The sequence below is a fragment of the Pygocentrus nattereri genome, chromosome 10, assembly GCF_015220715.1.
Source record: "Pygocentrus nattereri isolate fPygNat1 chromosome 10, fPygNat1.pri, whole genome shotgun sequence".
Taxonomy (NCBI): Eukaryota; Metazoa; Chordata; class Actinopteri; order Characiformes; family Serrasalmidae; genus Pygocentrus; species Pygocentrus nattereri.
The window spans coordinates 26972489-26990041 of record NC_051220.1 but is presented as its reverse complement, the minus strand read 5'-3'; the positions used below and the strand labels follow the sequence as shown (position 1 = coordinate 26990041).

The window sequence follows — 17553 nt, the reverse complement described above, 5'->3', positions numbered from 1 at the left end:
CTGTGGAAAAAAGTTAACTTTGACTTTGGTAAGTTATCATTATTAGTTTGATGCTGGTCAATGAACTGCATGATGTATTTGTAGCAGCACTAAAGAAAGTATGGCTTATGATTATGCATGTTTCTTACAGCAGAGTGGTAGCTAAAGTGTCATTTCTTATTGATTAGTATTCATCCAGTAGAAAATTTTTCTTTTATTTGGGTTGACTGTTGATTTAGATAGATTTATTTAGGTTGACATCAATCACTTCACCTGTAGTTTAGCTCTGAAACATGATTAGAGCTTTTTGCTTATAACAAAGTGACATAGCAAATACGGTCAAATCCAGATAAATGTGAAAACATCTCAAAGTACAGAATGGGCTATGCATAATACTTCACATTCAAATTTAGTTTGTGATAGATACGATAGGCTAACCTGCACTGGCCTGAATTAAGATGTTTAAAATATATTGATGTTATGGAACAATTACTGCATCAATGAAGTGGGTGAAGCACTTGTAGTTGCTGTAAGTGAGAGCTCTTTCAGACATATCTTCAGTTCAGGGATATATATTACAGCCTCACAGATGTAGAAATAATGACAAAAGCTCTGAGACAAAATGATGAATCAGGTAATGATAAGACAGAGCACCAGCTGTTCCTTGTCAGGTTAGTCGCCAGTGAGAAACAGAGACAAACATATGCTTTTTCACAGAATCCTCTCTCTCCTCTAGGTGTATGTGTGCTGCCAGGGCCACTGCAGTAAACATGTGGGTGTTTGGGTCTTAGTTCATAGGTACTTTCCACTCCAGAGTGGTTTCACTTATCTGCCTGTGTCTTTCTGTGGGTGGCAGAGCGCATTTAAACAGAATGGACTGATTTAAGGTTTGTAAAAAATTGAACTGTGGACAAAAATGTGATTTTGTGAGTTAGTTTTGTCAAAAGTAAATCATGTGCAGAAAGGATGAGAATGAGGTCAGGATTGGCTTAAGGCTGAACACTTGGCCTAGGACTTAACCTGAAAGTGGTTGACTGGCTTTACATTTTTGACTATGGCCTAGTGCTGTAGCTATGACACCATCTGATCAGTTTTTAAATGAAATGAGTTGATTTTTTCTTATTTTTACTGAGAAAAAAAAATCCCAATAGAAAACCCAGAAGTATATATAGGAAAAAATGGCCATTACCGTTGTCCAACAGCAATGCAGAGGACTCACAGGAAGGTGTGACTAAAATGGCACTTGAAGCGTGCTGATATCTCAAGTGGTTGCAAAGTTATTCAAGTTTAAAGACAGCATGTTGGAATTGTCTTGTTGAGTATTAAAGCCTGAAGAAGGTCTTAGTGAGAGTGGAATATCAGGGGACTAATAACCATGCAGGATCTCCAGCCACATACAGTACTGTTCAAAAGTCTGAGATCACTCTTTATTTATTTAATTTCTGGTAAATTTCCTGGTAAAGTCCCTTAATGACTGTGAAAGGTGGTCCAGACTTTTGCACAGTACTGGATACTTGCTCTACTTGCTTTCCTGGTCATCCGGCTGCAATTATACTCAGCAAACACCAGAAAGTCATTAAGTCCTCAGGGGTCCAGCTCAGCACCCAGCACACGAAAGTCCCCCACTCTTAAGGATTGACTTGGGCATGTGTGTGTGAGGGTCAGTTGGGATTAGGTCTGGATATGGTCTTTAGTAGCACAGTGAGGGTAATCTGTGTTAATGGCTTGCCGTGAGAAGGCCCTGCTCTCCTCCTGTGTCTCTGTGGGCAGTGTGGCAGCAGCTGCTCGTCCTGCTCTCCCACACCCCTGCTCCGCTCATGGGGAAACCCCCTCATTCACCTACCTGTGGGAAAAATTGGCCTGATGTCCTGCTGCTCCCAGCTGTTCACCATTAAGCTAAAAACAGAACATCAATTTGTACATACAGTGTCTGATGTGCTTTTAAGCTTTGCAGTTTATGCAGAACACACTCTGAATCTGAGCTTGGCCCAGTGTGATCCCCTTCCATTAGAGCACAGCGTTAGTGAGTGTTTGTTCAGTCTACACAGCGTCTGTCTTTGCTCTGGTGTCACACAGCATAACCAGACGCATAAAGCATTACTTTGTGGCTGAGATTAGTTACTGTTTATGAAGTAGCCAGCACAAATATGTAGACTAAAAGCAGATGGAAACATTCCAAATGTTCCTCACTTTAAATGTGTAATTTTAGTTGACCTGCGAATAGCTTGGGCAGGCATGTGTTTAAAAGCTTTGAAGTGAAATCTGTTTGTGAAGTCACAGTGCCAGTGAAACAAGGTGTTGTCTTTAATGAGCTCCTGCTCTGGTTTTTCTTTTTAGTATTTACTATGGATGTCAAAGTTAACCTGATAATTGCACGTTAATGTGATAAATTACTAGTGCCACTCATTTTTTAATGCCACTAATGCATTGTCCAAGTCTAACCCTTTGAACCATCTATAATAGCTCAAGGCCATCTGCTGTTATGGTTGCTAAGATAGAATCCACTATTGTAGCATTCTTGTTTAAATACAGCTTTTAAACTAATACTTCTGGGACCATTAGCAAACTACACTAGACAGTATCTTGCAGGGGACCAATGAGCAGCAAACTAACAAAAGCAGTAGCAAAGTGCCTGTTTCCATCAAGAAGCTCCACCAACAAGGATAAACCCCAGAACAAAACCTCTCCAAAATATAACTTTACAATAGAAGAAAAAACATTCTTAACTTTTAATAGAGGGTAATGGAAAAATAATATTACAAGTAATTTTTGACCTTTTCTACAAGTCATTAATCACAAAATTTCGACACAATGTAAAGGACAGCTGCCAATTTTAAATTGTGTCAAAAAATTAAAAACGACAAAATGATGATGTGAGGTTTTGTCCTGACAGCCTTGATATTTAGATCTTTTGGCAGGGCATGTTTTTGAATTGCACAGGTCATTTGATCTCTTGTTCTCCAGGAAAATGGGACAGTTTATAATTTGCAGTGTTCTTTTGCAAAACAAGATTTTTTATAATTTAAAATTCCATTTGCGACTTTTATTTTGACAGCTATCTAAAATGCGCTTCTGCTTCTTCAGATAGACAAAACTGAAATAGTGCAGACCAAGAGTTATTACAAATAAACCTGTTAGCAGCTTCAACAGGTCAACAGATCCAGGGTTTAACATATCGACCTGTTAGCAGTTTTAGCAGGTCAACAGATCCAAGTTATAAAATTTACACCTGGCATCAATCTGTGTTTTCAGTGATTGAATCATGTTTAGATTTCTCTTGACTGCATGAAAACCCTGGTATAAACAACCCCAAGAAACATTCTGATCGGATTATGATTGGATCTCTCAAACCACATTCAGAGGAGATCAGAGGCGTTTCATGACCACATTTAACACAGGTGTTAATGTAATGTGTTTTTGATATCCATATGCAATTATGTGAGCGAAAATGTGATTGTTGAGTGCTGACCAGCGGGTGAGAGGTTAAACAAGGAAATGAATGAAGGTTGACACACAAACCAGGCTGGAATTCCTCAAACCAAGAGCCTGCTCACACATTGGGATGATTAAGGTGTCCAAGGCAAGCATGTAAACTTGTATCATGACAGGGGAAATTATATAATATATAAAGTATATATAAAGTATACCCAGATGTGATTCTGGACACGAATCACACATCGATACAGGGTGTAAACACGCTCAGTTTTGCTTTGTTTGTATTAGAAGTTGTGCTGCTAGAGTAGATCATGCTTTGGCTAAAAAAGGGACCCTTTAGCACAATGGATATATGTTTGGGCTTTGTAAAATCTCTTGAATTCCAGAAAGATCTAGATACAATAGATGTGTAAAAATTGGCTTGGTAAAAACAAGAATAGAAATCATATGTTTTTATCTTCACTTGTCTATTGAGTGGCCACAGCTGAGACAAGCCACATAGGGGTCAAGGTTTTCAGATAGATGACTACTACACTACATTCTACTGTCTGTTCTTGTTCTCCTCTTGCTCATTTATCTTTCCTCTATCTCTCTATTCCATTTCTCTTCCTTACTCTCTCAAATCACCTGTATTTCCATTTCCACTGCCTTCTCTTCCTTCTGCTCTCTCTCCTTCTCTCTTTCATTGTACCCTCTCTCTCAGCCCTCTCTCTGCCTATATCTCATCATCATTAGTTCGGCAGGCAGACAGACCGAGGGCACGCATGCAGTCATTTATCCTGCCGCTCCCTCTCCTGTTCTTCAGAGCGTTCCTAATCAGGAGATAGTGTAGGCTTTCATTCATCCCCAGAGCTTCATAAAAATCTGAGCTGACTGGCAATGAAGTAACACAATGGCCTACAAACCCCCAGGCCAGGGGTCTAACCCTCATCATCTCTCTTATTCTCCTTTTTTTTAAATTTGCTCTCTCTCTCTCTCTCTCTCTCTCTGCTCCTCCACCCTCTTCTGCTTCTCCTACTACATCTATAATTTTCCTCACTTTTCCTTTCGTGCTTTCTGCAATGAGCTGCAACATCCTAACACAATATAGCACCAGTTAACTTTCCCACTAACTCCAGTCTGCAGTCTCGCTGACTCACTTGCATGTCCTAGCCTACAACCCCCACAATGCACCAGCAGCAGATGGGGTCAGCAGATGAAATGTTATTATGCTCTCTAAATCAACCCTTAACAATGCACAGAGGGATCAGGCTGTTGAATACAAAGCAGGGTTGATTTGTGACATGAGGAAAGAGCCCTGAGGTGCTGCAGGAAGGTCAAGGAATAAAAATTGTGAAGGATAGTTTGTGTGCATGCGCTGTGTATGTGTGTGTGTGTGTGTGTGTGTGTGTGTGGTGCTGTGAAAATGAAAGCCTGTGAACTGGCCTCCAGCAATAATTCAGCATAGACTCTCAGGCCACATTGTGTGGGGTTGTGTATCTTTGAAATGTTTTCAGTAATTGGATTTTGGCCCAACAAACTCCCCATTGCTAGCTGCCTCCAATTAATACCACCTGCTCAATGTATTTTACATTCACCAACCTGTCGATGTGACCGCAAGCATGCCATTTCTCTAAGACTCATAAACAACATAAAACACTTTAACTACTGCTAATGCAATCTCATATGCTGACATGAGAGAGGAACTATGCTGTTCTTTCCACTCAGAGAGCAGGGTCAATCATGTTCCTAATGACCTCTTTTCCACTCTAGGTTTCAAACAGTCAAACATGGAGTCTAACCGTTCCAATGACATTTTTAACTGGACCTGGTTTAGCACAGAACACTTACAAATTGTGCCCAGCAAGGTTAGCTAATCATGCCCAGCAGAGAAGAATTATTTGAGCAGATGGCATAAGACTTTTTGTTTATGCCACTTTTATGATGCCTCATTCAGCGTTATTTGAAAAAATAAAACTAAAACAAAACCAAAAAAAAAACTATGTATCACTGTTTTGTTTACAATATGAACTCTAAGTAGTAAGTTTACAGTTTTATGAGTTTCTCTTAAGAAACCTGTTGGAGAAAATGTCAAGAAATTTGTTGGATTGGATTAGATTAGATTGTTGTTTCACTGTAACATACCTCACTGGCATAAAAATAAGAACGTCTCACCCTAACAGGGTGTTGCTTCTTGCTTGCTTCTACGCAGCAGCTACCAATTGCCGACTTCTATAGGAAATGACAGATCGCCTGTCGCTCTGACGCTCTGTCACTCTGTCACTCTGTCGCCTGCTAATTTGAATGCAGGGTTAGGCCTGATTTAGCAGCACAACAGATGGGAAAAGAAACCAGAACCAATCTCACAGGCTCTGGCATGGAAGGGCATGAGTTGGCTCTGGGAACCAATTGGCATTTAAGTAGAAAAGCGGCAACAGACCCTCTGACAGGATTGCCACAACACCAGAATTTTGACTTATACTGATACCAAATGTAGTCACAGTACTAGAAAACCAAAGCAGTACTATGGTAAAAATAAACTGTTACCAGAGATCCAAAAGATGGTACACATGAAAAGAACTGAGATCTTTGTAGAGGTTAGAATGTGTGTCAGCCAGATGTTGGCCTAGTTGTTGATACTGGCTGTTTTGCAATGAAGTGGCTTATACAAACTTTCGTATACTGTTATTGTTGTGTCTGCTGGCTGGCCATCTCTGGGACTCTGTTATCCATAAGTAAGGGCATGAAAGAATATTTCTTGTTCCTGCCCACGAGGTAACACTTGTCACTTGAGCTTCACAGCTTCCACCTGTGAATTCCTTGGCAATCAGAGTCAAATTAGCACACGCAATTCAATTAAGAATACATCAACATATTGTTAGCCTATTAAAAAAGTATTGCAGGTATTAAAAGTTAGTGTGAATGTTTGAATGTTTATCATGTAATATTGGGAAAAAGTATACTTCCTGTAACCCTACTCACTGCATGGATGACTGTATCATAGTTGAAATTCCACCTCAGGTCCTGGTAATAGGACGCAACCCTCTAAGCTGGTTGTGCCACTTGGGAGTCTTTTCAAATCCTCTTTAAAAATTCATACTTTTTTTTAGTGGACTGACTCCATAAGGAGTCTGTTTAACAAATCCCACCATTAGCTGGCAGAAGCCTTTTGATATTGCTCCCAGTAGAACTGGATGATCTACGATAAATACTAAGTGATTTTTCAAAGTCCTTTGTTTCTAAATCCCAGAACCAAGCGCTTATTGTAAGACTAATGAGAGAAATCAAATGAGGAGGTTGTACTGGATACAGTTTCAGTTTGAGAGATTAATGCAATCCAATCCAAATTGCTGATCTTGTGTATATATATTGCCTGCTATGACGCTGAAGTGGTCATTATATTAGAGCTGAAGGATGTGGAGTGGAGCTCTACAGGACAGTGACAGTAGACCTCGCCACTCTGTACCCCATTACTTTTACACACAGTTATTACCTTTCTTTAGCTAAACGCATTATGTGTGTGGTGCAGTTGAAGGACAGTTTAGCGGGCAGCTGCCTATCTGTCTGAATGAGCCTCAGCTATCTCTGGTCATGATTACCACTGTCACTTGGTGAAACTCAAAGGCTCTATAAACATTTACTCAGCTCGTATCTCACCACTGCTCCAGAGAGTAGGTCCTTTTATAGCCCTCAAGAGACTGCTTTCTGTGTGTGTGTCTAAATATGTGTGTGTGTCGATGTGAAAGACTGGCTTTTTCGTGTTTTAGGCATTGCCGTCATCCACCTGCAAGCATGCCACACACGTTTTTATTTTGAACAAAAATTAAAGTACAATAAGTACAGTTCAGCATTTCATATTCTACCCTGCACCAAATCAAAGTTAACAGGACTAATTGTGCTCTTTTTGTAATGAAACTTGCAGTTGGTCCTTGTCATTTGAGTACAGATAATATCCATAGTATGCTGAGAAATACACACTGCGACATAATCTGGTGCAGGGAATTTCCTGCAGTGCTAGTACTGTCTTTATTTTTCTGCAGTAGTATTAGTGAAAGCAAGTATAAGCATGTATGGGATTAAAGTGTTTACTTACCGAACTGTTCTGAGTAAGCACATATGATGTAACCTGAAAACCATGAGGTGAATTGCCTACTTGTCAGAGTTGTTGAGTGGAAGGTGATATTTTCCACGCCGGGTCGCTTATCATATCACTCCCAGCTGGGAGTCTTATCATATGTAAATATACACCCAGATTTGGGTCTGGACTCAAAGCTGTCATCCCTCCCTCACTCCATTCCTCACTCCCTCCATCAGTCTCTCACTCCCTCAGACCTCTGATCTGTTTTATCTGAGAAACAGTAATATTGTTCCTGCCAAATGAACACATCATAACTTTATTTTTTGTAGTAATGTTTTGTGTCTTTTGAAAGTGCCAGCTACAACTGTTTCATGATAAATGCACAGCATTTAATTTTTTTAACCCTTAGAAGTTGTAGTTATAGCTGCTGATAACTATATCATTATATAATAACATATATATATATATATAAGGCTTAATTAGCGTTACATTAAGAGATGTTAAATTAATGTTTTTTCTTGCCCTATAAATGTATTGTTTATAATGGCAGTGACAATACAAGAAAATGTGGATATTTTTCTATATTTTCTGAGTTGCTACTTTGTCCTTCTTCCTGTAGGACCCTGGATTTGCCACCTTCCTATTTGAGCAGCTTCAGGTGCCAGTCCGGTCAGAGCAGGGAGCACATGAGGGTGCTCGTTGCCAGGTGTGTGCCACTCCGGTGCAGCAACTAAGGCAGCAGGCTCTGCAGGCTCTTCAGGAGCCGTGCCCAGGTGCAGAAATGCCAGCACTGCCTGCCAGCACCTTCCCTGGGCAGCCCACTAGACTGACCACGCACAGCGTGGTTACGCTGTCTTCTAGACCAACAGCTTCCAGGATCCCCCACCCAACCCACAGCGTTGTGGCTGTGGGGGAGCAGCGGCGCGGCCTAGGCTGGACGTCCAGCACCAAACCCAGCGTCCAGGTGACTGTGGGAGGTGGCCCGCTGACAGGAGCGCTCAGCTCAGTCACCATCCAAGCGCAGCAGTACCTGGAGGGCATGTGGAGTATCTCACGCGTCAACAACTTTGTGCCTCAGCCAAGCCCGGTATGTTACATCTTGATATGCTTCTAATGTTGAACATGCTACTTCATACACTGTAGTCTTTATAGTATGTGATACATGCCTATCACATGCTATATATATTTCTGAGGTGAAATGATAAAAAAAAATAAAGGAATATTGCCCTTCATTAATAATGTCACAGTTGTTTTAATTTTCAATTAAAATGGCAATTGTTTCTGCTTTGTTTTGATTTTGTTGACACTGAAATTGTTGTAAATTGGAGCATCATTTCTTTTGACAAAGGGACAACATTGAGGTCCCATCACTTCTTTTAAAGGTTAAAATTGATCACACAAAATATTAATCCTTTAGTCCTGTGATTGTTTTGTACTGAGGGGTATTTTTTCTGGGTCTGGGCCTTGTTTCATTGTGATTGTGTTTTACTGAAAATGTAGTCATCAGTTTATAAATGGTGTAAATACAATTATATGTTCAGAATTTGTGTTGCTGAGGAGTGCTAAATTATGAATGTTTGGACCAACTTCAAACATCCTTGTCAGAGGAAGTGAGAAAGATTGTTCGAGCTTTATGTCTCATTGATTTTTCTGTTGTGGAAGCAGTGTAATTACACACCAGTCAGCCTGAATGAGCAATGAGAAATTTTAATCACCTCCTTTGTTATTGTGGGAATTATCAGTTAATGCAGGCATTTCTGGGCTGTAAAAGGTTTTAAAGCTGTTGTAATAATGGACAGGTTCCCTCTTCCCTGCTTTTGGCTGCATGTCTTTGATTTGTCTGTTTGAAAGTGGAATTCTCCTGATTTTTCAAAATTTCTGCATAGTTTAGATGTTGAGTAGAAACAACATCATTCACAGTGGTTTGATATGAAGTAGTGCATTGTAGAGAATCTCACTGATCTGAGGTTTCTTTACAATTGAGGTGATAGGAAGCAGAAGGCACAATGTCGACAATGTACATTTAGCCATTTCTTTATTATCCAAAATGACCAGTGAACCTGCATGTAGTGTTGATAGTGGTAAAGTAGTTTTCTTTGGTCACTGTTCCAGTTTTTTTTAACTTCTGCAAAATTCAATGGTTAAGCAAAATCATTGAGAGTATTTTGACATGAAATACTCTGTTCTGGACTTTTTTGGTGTTAGGAAACAGACATCTGAAGCATTTAATGAGATCTTTAAAAGACCCTTCATGGCATGTTATTACAAGTTACGAAGCTGCCTTTTCCAGATTTATCACTATTTTATCGTTGTCTATAGTCCGTATAAAAAGGCAGAAGATGTGTAGGTTCACTGGTGGTTTTTGATAGTAAATTAAATGGTTATATTTGTGTTGTAGTCATTAAGACCCCTAATTCCTTTCATCAACACTGTCAATACAGTATTTCACATCAAACTACTCTAAATGGCTTTGTTTACATCTTAATGACTGAATTATGAAGATATTTGGCAAAATCTGTGATATTCCCTTTTCAAGTGCCCTGTATGTACCTCTCTTTTTATTTATTAATTTTTTTAAGTACATTTTAGACATTTCTATTTTAAAAATGTCTCGGGCATCAGGCTACTATAATGGAGGGGCATTGAATGCTTTAGACATATGGCTCCTGTCACCACTGTTGTGAACAATTCTGACTCTGAAAGTTTCTCTAAAACAGTGTATTTCAAACCAAACCGCTTCAAATAACATTATTTGGAGCTTAACCACTGAAGGTAACAATTCACTGTAGGTCTATAAGGCTGTATAACACTTACACCTATATAAGCTCATCATGACAACTAACACAAACCTACTGGAACTGTTTTCTAACATAAAGGCTGATTTTGCTAACTTTTGATGTCAGGCTGACATAACATCTCTATGTGGTGACATACAGTTTTTGGTTGTTTTGTGTCATGTCATTATGACACACACAAATGATGACACATATTAACAATTGACTTGCTGTGACTACAGTCTTACTGTAGCTGGGTATGCCATAGACCTAAAGATGTGCTGAAAGTCATTATACATGGTAAAATGGAACTTTATCTAAGGGCAACAGAACGTGCTTACTTTTATTCAACCACTCTGATTTGGTAGGGTATAAACTGAGCTACAAAACCTGTCATTTTTACCCAAGAAAGTGTAATGACGCAGCCTAATGTCAGAAAAAATAGACGTCAGACATCAGAAATCAGACATCAAGGCTGGCAAAGGCAACCTTTATGACAAATGGCACATATAGAAATAAGTATGCATTAATATTTATGTCGTTCTGTGTCAGTTGCTATGAAGGGCCTGTTGTAGATGTTGCAGTATTGCAAAGTGTTAAATAATTTAGAAAAATCACTGCAAGATTCCATAGTGGACTGTGTGAATGGCTGCACTGTGGCTTAAACAAACAAGCTTGGTGCACCACAGGTGCCAGTTCGTCCAGCACTGTTGCTTTTTATGAGTCTTTGTGCTATTTATTGCTCTGAATTCAGTTCATTTCATTGCTTGTTTTTTTTATATTGGTTTTAAAAACACCACCTCCAATCAGCCTCTTTTGTTCCTGTTTAGGGGATAAACCTATTTATGAATGGTGGAGGTTAAAAGTGTGAATGTGGCTGAATTTATCTTTTTACTTGAATGTCAACAAGTGCTTTTGTTCCTGTAAGCTGGTGGCTGGCAGGGCTTTTAGCAGCCAGCATGTGCCTCACATTCAGATGGCATAAAGAGCTTTGATTTGGAGAAAACTGCAGAGATGGACTGCTCTCACAGCATGGGTGGGGAAGCCGCCAGTGACCGCCTAGTGGCATTCACACGCTCATACGTACGTATGCTTCCCCACACATACACACCCCATCCATAAGGGTAGTGGCGTCACCTCAGGCCTCAGAACGTATGCTTACCCCCACCATGCTGAAACGCACCTGTTGTGATTTGGAAAGGCTCCCTTTCTTTCATTACATGGACATCTCAGCAGAATGACAAAAATGGCAGTGCGAGCGAGGGAGAGCCGAGAGGCAGGAGCTTTAATTTGTAAGAGCGGAGGCGTGATTTCTGTGGGGAGAGAGTGATGGGATGAGGCGGACAAAAGCCTGGAGACGGACCGGCCCTGACAGCAGGCCTTTAGAGAGCAGTGCTGGCGCTGTCTTGCCTCAGGCTGTGGGCCTGTTCAACCTGGTAATGGGACACCTGTGAAGGAGCCTCTTTGGAGGCTGGAGAAAAAGAAAAGAAGAAGAAGTGAAATTCAAGGCACAAAGCCAACAGCTGAGTCTTAGACAGCCATACACTGGGGGGAAGAAAGAGAGTGATGAGTGTCAAGGGCACAGTAGTGGATTTTAATTGGATGCTGAATAAACACAGACAAAGGTGCATGCAAACACATACATACACAGTGAGTAGTACAGCAGATATATAAAATCAAGATACTTGACACTTTCAAAGTATGTGATGTGTATCGTGATATTAGTTTTTTCTGAGATTAGTAAATAAGTGGGAATAAACAAGAAGCAATACAGTAAAACAAAACTACATTTAAAAATGCATTAGTGCCACATTTTAAACAGCTATTAAAGGGCCTTTAAAATTAAACTATAATGAAACAGGAAGAAAAAATAAGCTAATTATATAGGACATTGGTATAATGGATTGCATCAAATAAGCTACTTGTTTCTACGCTGTAAAGGCAGTTGCTGTAGACTGATTTTTGTTGTTTACATGTAGGCTTGTCACAATTGTAATATTGTAACTAATAACACAAATGGCATATAATTATATATGCATACATGGTTGAATTGACTGCTCAGTTCTCATTTATAATTTTGCCTCTCGCTGTGTCTCTGAGGTGATATGAACACCATATGCAGCTGTCGCCTAATGATCTGACCAGAGGCTACAGCACGCTTATCTCTGTCTGTCACTCATGAAAACAGGTTGACAGAAGGGCTTAAGCTTCACACCTCTCGAAGAGCAGGGTTGTAGGGTTTTCTGACAGCAGTTTGACACCATGCGTATATGTGTGTGCGGGTGCATGTGGGTGTGTGTTTTGATAGAAGGCATGGCACTACTCTTGCCATATCTGTGCAAGGAGCTTTATGTGCTGTCCAAATCATCACCACTTGCACAAGTGTGACGCTGTTTTTATTTATCGCAGCTCATGTGGAACTGGAGAGCAGCGTGCCGTGATCTCCCTCCCTGTCATGTCGCTGGTCTAGCGTGGTGTTGTTTTCATTTTCCACTGGGCTTGGCGTATGAGAGCATTCTCCTCTCTGGTGATGTGGGGTCAACACATGAGTTCTTCATGAAGTGTCTCACAAGGCCCTTAATGGGATTTTATACACTTCTGATGGAGTCGTACAGTACACTTGCAAGGTAGCAGTTCTTCATTTGCCTTCAGGCCCTCATGATTTTTGTCTTACAGTAAGAAAGATGCACTCATTTAAAGGCTTTTGTTATTTTTAATAATGTTTGTGTTTTTACATTGCAAACAGTTCTGCATTTTCCTTGCTAGTTCACATTGACCTTACTTGACCCTACTTTATTTAATATATCATTGCTGTTGGAACAAAACCTTGTATTTTTTGTCTCTTTTTAACAATGCCCATTGCCTTTTTCAATATATTAATTTTTTGATGAATGAACCAATAGTAATGCTCCAAAATTACTTGTGTTAACTTCCATTCATAGTTTAGAATGTTCTTCTTCCTTCTGTGAAGTTACTGATTGAAGATACAAGGATTTGTCCCAACAGCTGCAACATGCTGCAACATCGAAAACCTCATATGAGCACTCAGCATAAACAAACTTTAAATAGTTGAATAGGAATGGTCTCTCTATACTGTAGAAAGTGGAAAGTGACAATTTCTTGTGTAAATGAAAAGGTAAACTACATCATCAGAATGAAGGTTATTTATTTCATAGATTATATTTTTACTAGTATAATTGATAATGATGACCTAGTTTGCGTATCAGTGTCTAGCAAGTGAAGAAGTTTTAGTAATAAGTATCATGTCCCAACATCATAGGAAATTATAATCACAATCGAGTGTTCATTCTTTCTAAGCTTGCCTTAGCCGTACAGTACCCAGACTGTATGGAGGCTTAGTGTGTTGCCCTCTGCCTTGTGTGAGACGCCCTCTTAGCTTCCCAAGTTTTTGATGCCTCCAGCTCGTATGACATCTTAGCTGTATAAATAGTTCTGCTGTCAGGGTATGTTGAGATATTGCATGTGCCAGAGGGCATGTGCTTTATAAAAAGCTTGTAAATGATCTTTTTTTAGTTACAAGACTGGCAAACATGGAGAAAATCAGTATGTACAGCAACTGAAACACACACACAGACAAAATACATCTTATTAAGATGACACGCCATGTTAAAGTCAAGGTTTTCAAATGCACAGTGTGATTAAGTCTTGGCTTACTCTGGGAAATGTCCCAGCCTTCCATGCTGCTCTTAGTGCATTGCTTACACACAAAACAAGCTTTTGGCAGTTGATATTGATCATGGCCTTATGCTGCTTAGTTCCTCACTGAGCTTGTAGACAAAGAGGCAACCTGGGCTAAATAAAGATGCCTCACAAGACTGAATAAGGTTGGTTGCAGTAGGAAGCTAGACCATTTTAAATATTAGTTATAGAAATTGCTAATCTTTTGAAGACCTGGATATTTGTTGTGTTTAAAGAAGCCTGCATTAGATGTTGTCCAAGACCAAAACAGTTAACATTTCAGATTAGAAGAAAATATTTGCCTTTAATAGTGAGCTTTCTGCACAGTCTGGATAGTCATGGCATACATTCTCAACAAAAATGGTTCTTCATAGTATTAGTTTCTATTCTGATACTTAACTTAGAGCCCTTTTTGGTGCTATTTAGAACAACTGTTAAAAGGCTCTTTAAAAAACATATTGCTGTTGTTGGAAGAAAACCTTTTATCTCCACTTTTGACAATTTTTTGACAACAGTTTCTGACATAATTTAAAAGTACCCATTGTCCTTTACATTGTGTTTAAATTTTGTGATGAATGGACTAAAAGAAATGTCCCAAAATGACCTGTGAACATATTTTGGTTCCATTGACTTAACATTAAAAGTATAGTAGGTTTATTCTTTCTCCTGTAAAGTTACCGTTTTGGAGATAAATGGTTTTCTTCCGATATGTTGTTTATCATACAAAGAATCATTCAGCTATGCAGAGAACAATGTAAACACTCAAATGGCTCTCTCAGTTGTCATGGTTCTCTATAGAGCCATTATCTTTACTAAAGAACCCTTGAAGTACACAGGCAGTTTTGTGTGTTCCCTATTTAGGCCTCCACTTGTGCTACACTGGCTGCTTCCAACCTCCTTTGCTGACCGCAGGTCATGGACTTATTCCCGCCTCATCGCCCATGGTCAGGAGGACCCTCAGGGTCCTAGTTCTGGGCTGCCACCTTCTGCCTTTTCCTATGTGCCTCTCTTTTTCCAGCTGCTTTTGTGACCCAGTCCAGTCCCTGTCCACTTGAGCCTTGAACACGCCTCTACTGAGCAGAGGACAGGTCCTCAGAGGCTAATTATTTCTCCTTCACTCGTTCTAATGGCCATATGTAGGTTATCCTCTGGGATTTTGTCTTGTTTTTGGTGTGCTAGGGATAACTATGTATAGATAACCTAATCTTTGGTTGTTATTATTCATGTTTGCTTATCACACTGATGAACAGTAATCAAATCCAACATCACCAGACTACACGCATGTCTGTACAGGAATGTGATTATATTGATATATTTATGTATTCTGTTACATATTCTGTTCATTATTCTGGTGTCTTGTACTGATGTTTCCTCCCATGCTATAACTGAATGACTTGCTTTCTCTCAGGCACAGGGTCCTGTAACTGAGGCTGACCGGGCTATGCCCTCAGACACACCCGTCTCCACTGTCTCCGTCACCTCATCCAGACAGAGGAGTTCAGTACAATATGGTCCAGCAGCACCTTTGTCCTCCGACCAGCCTACCTCAGCTGCAGCCTCTTTCTTCATCAGGTAAGATCAGTACTTCCTCAGAGTGGGTTTAGTAGACTCAGTAGGTTAGTTCAGTCTGAGAGTATATTTCACTGTCTAAATATTATACGTATATTAAAATGTACAGTTTTACTCCACATGTAGTTGATCAGTGTAAATATATTTGGTATTCCAAGTTTCCTTCTTTAGGTTTGCACTGAGGCTAATGTAGCTGTCAAGTAATTGAAGCTTTTACCCACCAGGTTGACATAGTGCTGTGTGTCTAAATCCTCGAACTGCATTAAGCTGTTAAAGTGCACTAGATTTCTTAGTTAAGACTGAAAGAAGTAGCATTATTGAGCAGGACAAAAACACTAAAATATTGTGTTCTTTGCACTGCTATGAGCCACTTCATAAAGCCTGAAATAGTCATTTAAAATTTCATTAATCATTTAAAAAAAGTTTTTTGGACATCTTCATACGTCTTTACATAAAAGAGGGTCAAGCTGGATGTTTAGGCCTTAAATGCTAAATCATCATTATAATGATGAAGATATGATGACAGTAGTAGATAATTCACTCACATCTTCCAAGTTGTTCACAAGTTTTCTCATTTTGAATACTCTCAACACACAATCATCGGATTCATCCTCTTGGGGAAGGGGTCCGAAGCACAAATGATGTTACAAAACGATTTCCTCCAGAGAGGTCTCCAAATCCACAAATCTCACATAATGTAGCTTAAAGTAATCTCAAATAAACTTTCTTATGTAGTCAATTCTTCGCCAATTTTGGGTGAGCAGTGCAGGGGGACTGTATTAAGAATGGATATCTTGATTTGCTACATTCTTCACGGTACAAGTAGTGTGATTAACTAGCCTCTCCTTGCGTAGAGAGCAATGGTGACGCAGCCTGAAGATCTGCTCTCCGAGCTGCCACCTGTAGAAGCACTTCCAGGTCATGCAGAGAACAGAGAGAGGAGACCTCAGACGGAGACAGGGTTAATTTTTGCAGAATGATTTATAATTGCGCGTGTTTTCTTTGGACTTGGTCTCAAACAAGCGGATAGGCAGGGAGGTCCTGCTTTGTCCCTGAGAGAGAAGAAAGATAGAAAATAGATTTGTTTTTTCCCTCCCATTCGCATGCTCAAGGGAAAAGAGAGGAGAAATAGGAAATGGTGATGGGTACCACCTTTCGCTTCATTGCAAATATTAGTTCTTGCCAAGAATTTCTGATGCTTTTGTTGGCAGTGAACGTAATTATTACCTTGGACACTCAAGCTTTCATCAAATACTTTAAAGTCATTAACTGCTACAGAAATAGCCACGCATGTGGTACAGTATGAACGAGCACTGCTACAGGTCTATTGTCCGAGTATTTTTTACCATTTAGATAAAATTAGTTAAAATTATATTAGTAGGAGGCCAACAAGATACATGTCTTAAGCTCAGTGTACTCTTTTTGCTACTTGTTCAGCTCAGAATATAACTGATCATCTAAACAAACTCCCCAAATATTGGAGTTAATCATTGCACATTGCTAAGTAAGCACCATCCATCCAGACATTTCATAAAATAAATATAAAAACACTTGGTTTTATACTCTGAATGAATCCTTAGTGGACTGTTCCAGTATAAAGCAGAGGATAGAGGTGGAGGAGAGAGTAATGTCCAGCCCTATCTTCATCCCCCTGGTGCATGGCCGCTGCGTGCCCGCTTGTACGACACGCAAGCTGGCTTGCTGGATCAGCAGTGCTTCTCTTGTAAATGAAATGTTAATTAGAGCGCAATTAGAGTGGTGTGGAGGAGGGGAGAGCAACAAGGGAGGAAGCAAGTCAGTTTGCACTCATTCTCACAGCTCACTTCTGCTGCTTTGCTCTCATCAGCTCTGCCTCTCTTGCTGTAGAAGCACCTCATTCATTAGAGACTAGATGTGGGGTTCCTATTTCAAATGTTTGTTTTTCGCCATTAACTCATTTGTTGGCGACTGAACATGGAGCAGACTGGAGTCTCAGTGATGCCATTTATTCCAGATTATTTACACAAATAACATTTAACCCCTTAAACTTATAGGCTTGGT

General features: G+C 39.8%; 1 protein-coding gene across 3 annotated transcripts in view; it reads left to right on the top strand.

The window, feature by feature from the left end:
• kif26ab (kinesin family member 26Ab) overlaps positions 1–17553 on the top strand; it is a 97495-nt gene that overhangs the window by 32453 nt on the left and 47489 nt on the right. For all 3 annotated transcript variants that reach the window (XM_037542051.1, XM_037542050.1, XM_017699769.2), the window contains exons 3-4: positions 8091–8558; positions 15353–15516. In XM_037542051.1, the coding sequence (XP_037397948.1) occupies positions 8091–8558; positions 15353–15516 (632 nt within the window). The remainder of the gene's footprint in view (positions 1–8090; positions 8559–15352; positions 15517–17553) is intronic.